The sequence below is a fragment of the Chanos chanos genome, chromosome 7 (genome assembly GCF_902362185.1).
Source record: "Chanos chanos chromosome 7, fChaCha1.1, whole genome shotgun sequence".
Taxonomy (NCBI): domain Eukaryota; kingdom Metazoa; phylum Chordata; class Actinopteri; order Gonorynchiformes; family Chanidae; genus Chanos; species Chanos chanos.
The window spans coordinates 36,271,846-36,277,723 of NC_044501.1; the positions used below are offsets into that span (position 1 = coordinate 36,271,846).

The 5,878-nt window shown below is 42.4% G+C and overlaps 1 protein-coding gene across 1 annotated transcript; it reads left to right on the top strand.

The window, feature by feature from the left end:
* The first annotated feature begins 646 nt into the window (after positions 1-646).
* tmem256 (transmembrane protein 256) lies at positions 647-2,029 on the top strand. Its single transcript, XM_030780573.1, has 4 exons — positions 647-784; positions 1,047-1,084; positions 1,294-1,374; positions 1,703-2,029. The coding sequence occupies exons 1-4, from the start codon at positions 703-705 to the stop codon at positions 1,844-1,846; spliced, it is 345 nt and encodes a 114-aa protein (XP_030636433.1). The 5' UTR covers positions 647-702; the 3' UTR covers positions 1,847-2,029.
* The last annotated feature ends 3,849 nt before the right edge of the window (positions 2,030-5,878 follow it).

A 5,878-nucleotide genomic window follows, 5' to 3' on the forward strand; every position in this document is an offset into this window, starting at 1 on the left:
ATGCATATGGGGTAGGTCTTTCAACAGCCAAGGTAAAAGCGTGTTTGATTCTTTAACACTGAATTGAGGTCGTGTGGGTCGGTTACGGAGCGCCTGAAATAATGTAGGCTCCTTTACATTTGCAGAGCACACAGTCACTGCATCGCCATCCTCTGATCAAATTTGAGACTATACGCAGTTTCCTGAAAAAAAATAAAAATAAAATAAGATAAAATAATTTTTTAAAAAAATCAGTATTTCTCGTGATTTACAGTGGCGCAGTTTGTCACACTCCCTGTTCAATTGAAGCATTTTAACAGTGCTGAACTTAATTGCATTCGATTAGTCATTCTAAATAGTACTTGAGTCGTATTTGAAGTCTGCTGGTACTGATATCGTGACCTACTCTAAATAATTGTTTTTTATTCAGGAATCGCTAAGAGTGGCTGTGTCTTTGGGATTGGGGATTTAAACTGGACCACGGCTCTCACATTCACTTTTCATTTCGAGTTGTTGAATTGACGTGTGCGAGTGGCTCACATCTCTGTGCTCAAACATTAGTGAGTTATGAAAGCGGTCACGTGTGCTGCCACTGTGCCATTGAGCCGCCATCTTGGCTCAACACATTTCGCTAGAAGTGGGTGCATCGAGCTCACTTATCAGATCCGAAATGACTTCAGTTTTCTTTCACTTTAGCAGTTGTTTCTGGGTAAGTGGGGAACGATGACCGCGTCTTCACTGGTTTTGAGGTTGGCAGGAGTTTCTGGGGCGCTTGCAGTCGCTGCAGGTGCATATGGAGCACACGGTAGGTTTGATTTTGTGTAATCATACGCCATTTGTTGACTGCTTTTGTTAAAGTGTTATTATCACAGTGCGCAGGACATGTAGGCATTGCTGGAGGACGAATCACGCCGTTTTGTCGCGCTGTGAGCATACGGATTGCCAATGACAGTTGGGCTGGTGGTACAATCGCTAGAAGAAAGCTAGAATAAGTTTTCCACAACAACTGCAAGAACTTGTGAATAAGAAATCAAACACTCGATGACACACCTCATTGTTTTGCACAGGGTTCAGACAGAGTGACCGCGACGATTACTTGAGAGAGGTAGGTTTATTTATGCGTTTCATATCGAAACGAACAACTCACGAATAAAATTATTCTTGCAGTGTTTATCATAATCACGTTTACCCTACCCATACGATAATACTAGACCTAAATACCTTCCCCTTAAACTAAATGACCTTGACAAGCTTGGATGACCACATTTACACCCTTCTAAACTCCTGTTCCTCATGTGCCTCTTTCGTTCGCAGCTTTATGACACAGCTAACAAGTACCATTTCTACCACAGTCTCGCACTAGTCGGAGCTTCCCGCTGCAGAAAACCTGCATTGGTAAGCGCATTAAAACCAGCATATATGTGTGAGAGTATATTTTTAACCAGTGCTATGCATTTAATAGGAAATATTAAAGGCACAGACAGATCATTTGTACGTATATCTCCAAAATTTACCCACTGTTTCTCATCAATGTCTATTAGTCTCCAACTAAAGGAGAGGCCAACACATGTACCAGATCCATAAATACACTGGAAAATGTTGACCATGTTGAGGAAAGATTAATCAGAACAGAACAGACCTGGACTATTTCTTTGGAGAGAACTATAGAATGACTGATTTAGACATTGCAGTATGAAGTTGTTGTATCTGTGTCTGTTTGCAGGCTGGCACCATCCTGGTGGCAGGCATGGGTTGTTTCTGTGGTGCCCTTTATCACCAGGCGCTGACGGGTGACCCTGGCCTGAGTAAAGTGGCACCTATTGGGGGTACATTGCTCATCGCTGGCTGGGCTGCCATGGTTCTCTGAACCCTAGCCTATCAACTTCAGTCTCTGAGCAGGCTCATAGCCAATGACATTGGCTGTTCAATATGAATAGAGGAGAGCATGACCAGCAGAGATATTAGGATGAAGCTCTGAGGGCGTTGTTAATGTGTCACTTATCAACAATCTCCATGGTAACGGCTGGGAAGTAAAGATAACGTAAAGGGATCAGTTCTGTTTTGTTTTTTTTTTCCCCCCCATTCCTCCCACCCTCAACCTCCCCCCCCCCCTTTTTTTTCCCCCTGCAAGGACAACTGAGTGAAGCCTTCTGTCACTTAAGGTTTCAGCTGTGTGTGTGTGTGTGTCTGTGGGTGTGTGTGTGTGTATCCAGCTCCGTGTACTGTACTGAACGGAGGGTACGCATTTTTTCTTTCCTTTCTTGAAGAAAAAAAAAAGAAAATAATAAAAGTATTTGAAGAACTGATTGTCAGTTTGACCTTCATGTATTGTGTGGTGTGAAGAGATGTTCTCTGAATTACTTCCACAGGTCAATGGTGAATATCTCAATACCCCCCTCCCCCCTCCACTTCCCCCTTGTGTTTGATCCTGTAAGAATTGGAGCAGAAGGAAGTTCATTACAAATGCTTTCACTTTTACAGAGGCAATGTTCAAACCTATCTGTATTCAAATTGAAAGCAAAATCCATTGAAACGCTAATTCCCAGTCTCTGTCTGTAGGCAACATGGGGACGGTTGAAAATGACTTTATAAATCTTCAGGTCAATTTGCAAGGGCAGCCTCATAAGCCGACTTCATCGAGAGTGGAAGCCTTATTGACGGTGCACGTCCCAATAAACTCAGATCAGGACTCGTAAGCTCCTCATTAACGTACACTATTAGTGAGGATTCACAAAATCAGGGTCAGGCAATCAAACCACTTTATGCTCGATACCTGCGGCATCCTGGGAACACACATTTTCTCACACAAATAGGGTATCTGACCCAGTTAGCTAAAGAGATAAAGGAGAGAAAAAAATCTGACATTTACAAATGTCACCTCCCTGCCTAATTATGGTCTGTGTTGAGTTTTGAGCGGGGGGGGTGGCGGTTTTTCAATGAGTATATGTTGTGCCCTCTGTGTCCTTAGAAGATTCTGGAACCCGTGTCTCTTGTCTGTATGGATAAGTCAAAGTTTGTTTCCCCTATTTCTTTTATTTATTTATTTCTTTTTTTTTCTTCTTCACTGACATTTTTGAGTGCGCTGGGAATTCCCGCGGTTGCTCATTACAGGAGACAGATTGGCATCTCCTCGTTAAAATCTATGAGGCTGCGTCACAGAGTTCTGCTTCAGGAAGCCATGTTAAGTGTCTCCGCTCCTCTTCATCTCCACCAGGCAGAGATCATGCTAGGGAGGGTGGAGGGGAGGGGGCGGGGGGGTGTGTACGTTTTTCAATATATTGCCTTGGCCTTTTGTGGATGTTCTTATTTAATATCCTCAGTGTGACAGGATTGTCTTGAAGGCATATGAAAGCCTGAGAGGCTGTGGTTGTGGGCTGGTGGGTAATTAGACTGTTGGTTGAGGAGCGTGTAGCTGGCTGAAACACTCTCTCGTCTGCGAGGGGGGGGGGGGGGGGGTGGCATGGGGGTTTGGGCGTGCCTTCACGAGCATGAACGATAGATGATGTTAATTATGTCTTCTGGGGGGTATCACATCACATGCCACCCCTCCATCTATCTGTCTGTCTGTCTGTCTGTCTGTCTGTCTGTCTATCTATCTATCTATCTATCTATCCGTCTATCTGTCTGTGTATCCCTCTTGTACTCTACCGCAGAATCTTAGGTTTCCTTTCATGTCATTTTTCCCTTTACACCATTCCTCTACAGTGCTCGTAATTGCTTCCTCCCCTGCCTCCTTGGGTAGCATTCTGTAACCAATCAATTTTCTAGGGTCTCTGGTCAGACATGGTGAGAAGTGGGCTCCCAAGCAGCATGTTCATGTTCAGTCTGAGAGTGTGTGAGTGTGTGTGTGTGTGTGTGTGTGTGTGTGTTGGGGGGGGGGGGCAAAGGGGAGACTACGCCGTCTGAGTGAGTGGGAGGATGTTCGACTTTTTTTTCTTCTTCTTCTTCTTCATCTTCTTCTGCTCCTTCTTCTTCTTCTTCATCTTTTTCTTCTTCTTCTTCTTCTTCTTCTCTACAAAATGAAATGTTTTGCCCACACACGCTGATGCGATTACTGTAAGCCTTTTTTCGTTCTCGGACACGCACGACGCGTGCCGTGACGGGCGAAGAGCGGAGCAAAAAAAAACAAAAAAAAAAAAACCTCTTTTCTGAAACATCAATCAGAGTTCTGCAGCCTACAGTTTAGTGTTGAGTTAAATGGGATGGAGACACCATGTACTCTAACAATGCCAACCCCTGTGACCTCCTCAGGCATTAAAAGACTCTCATCACTCAGATTTTGCCTCTATCCCTCAACCACTCAGCTTTTTTTCATTTTGTACAAAACCTCCCACTAAGAACATGCCGTATTGAGCCATCCCCCAAGTTCCACAATATGATTTATATATCTATAAAAAAAAAAATTATTGTATTACTGACCGTGTGGCAGTACAACAGATGCAATCCTACCGTGATATTGCAGATCTGTACTGATATAATACATCTATGAAATTGATGGGGGTTTTTTTTTTTTCCTTTTGAAAATGAAAAATCTCTCACTAAAATAGGTAGCATAGTAACACAGGACTTGAAATTACACACTCTTCTACACGGTAGAATAAATCAATAAACTCTCGTCAATACTACGAATTGATGTTTTTGTGTGTGTGCGTGTGTGTGCGTGTGTGTGTGCGTGTGTGCGTGTGTGTGTGATGAGTGTCAGTAAATTCAGTAGATTCACGCATGGCCCATTTACACAATGTGGTGCACCTTACCTAGAAGATTACTGTCATATTATAAAGGTGTAATGGTTTTCACATAAAAACACAGAAAGAGGGTTTTTATACTGATACATGGAATTAATAGTCTCAAACATTTCTGGATTACTGGGTAACACAAATCAAAACACCCACATAAACACCTTGCACATCATCCTCATCAACAACATATTTGCGTTCACGGCTTGCTTTATGCCTCCGATAATCTACCATACTTCTCTCTCTCTCTCTCTCTCTCTCTCTCTCTCTCTCTCTCTCTCTGTGCGTGTGTCTCAGAGTATGTTGAATCTGCTGATAGGGGAAACAAAATAGGTGGACGTTAGATGTGTAGTTTCAACTCAATGGGGCTTTCATTTGGCCCCCACTGCACCAATTATCAGCACTGTCAGGCCCTTAGATGTGGCTTCAAAGGGGAGGTATTTCAAGGTGACACCACAGAGAAGTGGCAGTCTGAATTGGGACGAGGAAGAACTGGCAGTGGTTCCTGAAAATCTTTTGATCACTTCTCACCTCATGAAAAAGAGAGAGAGTGAGGGAGGAGAGGAAGAGTTTAAAAAAAGCTGTCAGGGAGCTCGTTTGAGAGCTGCTCGCGGTGATACTTAAGGTCCTCAGGAAGCCTTAACAGAGTATCTCTCTCTCTCTCTCTCTCTCTCTCTCTCTCTTTCACTCTGGATGTGTTCATGAGGGAAGTCCATGAAATAGTCATTTTAACACTCTGATTAATTCTGCTCATCATAATCCTTATATAAATCTGGGAAGACATTCCCTAATTTGAACATATATATATATATATATATATATATATATATATATATATATATATATATATATATATATATGTCTCAGACATAACAATAATCCATAGAATAACCAATAACAAATTCATTTTAATATTCTTTGCCAAGTCTGTGTCTTTACTATGTTGCATACTTTGACTTTAAATTGTTACATCATACACTGCACTAAATTTGTTTTACTGAATATCACTTGCATTTGTATAGACGGCTGTGTCAGTAGATATAGCGTTAAGTCATTTTCAGAAATAAGCCGTTTTGTAGTTTGGAAATCCGTGTGACACACTACTAATCCCAAGATTCTCGGAGGAGGTCCATGATTTCCGGGGTTGGTGTTTCCAAGGGGAA

Bases quoted from the DNA above. Each gene is read 5' to 3' on its own strand.
- tmem256 (XM_030780573.1), top strand. From the start codon at position 703: ATGACCGCGTCTTCACTGGTTTTGAGGTTGGCAGGAGTTTCTGGGGCG. The intron at 785-1,046 runs GTAGGTTTGATT...TGTTTTGCACAG, and splicing joins AGGTGCATATGGAGCACACG to GGTTCAGACAGAGTGACCGC. The intron at 1,375-1,702 runs GTAAGCGCATTA...GTCTGTTTGCAG, and splicing joins GCTGCAGAAAACCTGCATTG to GCTGGCACCATCCTGGTGGC.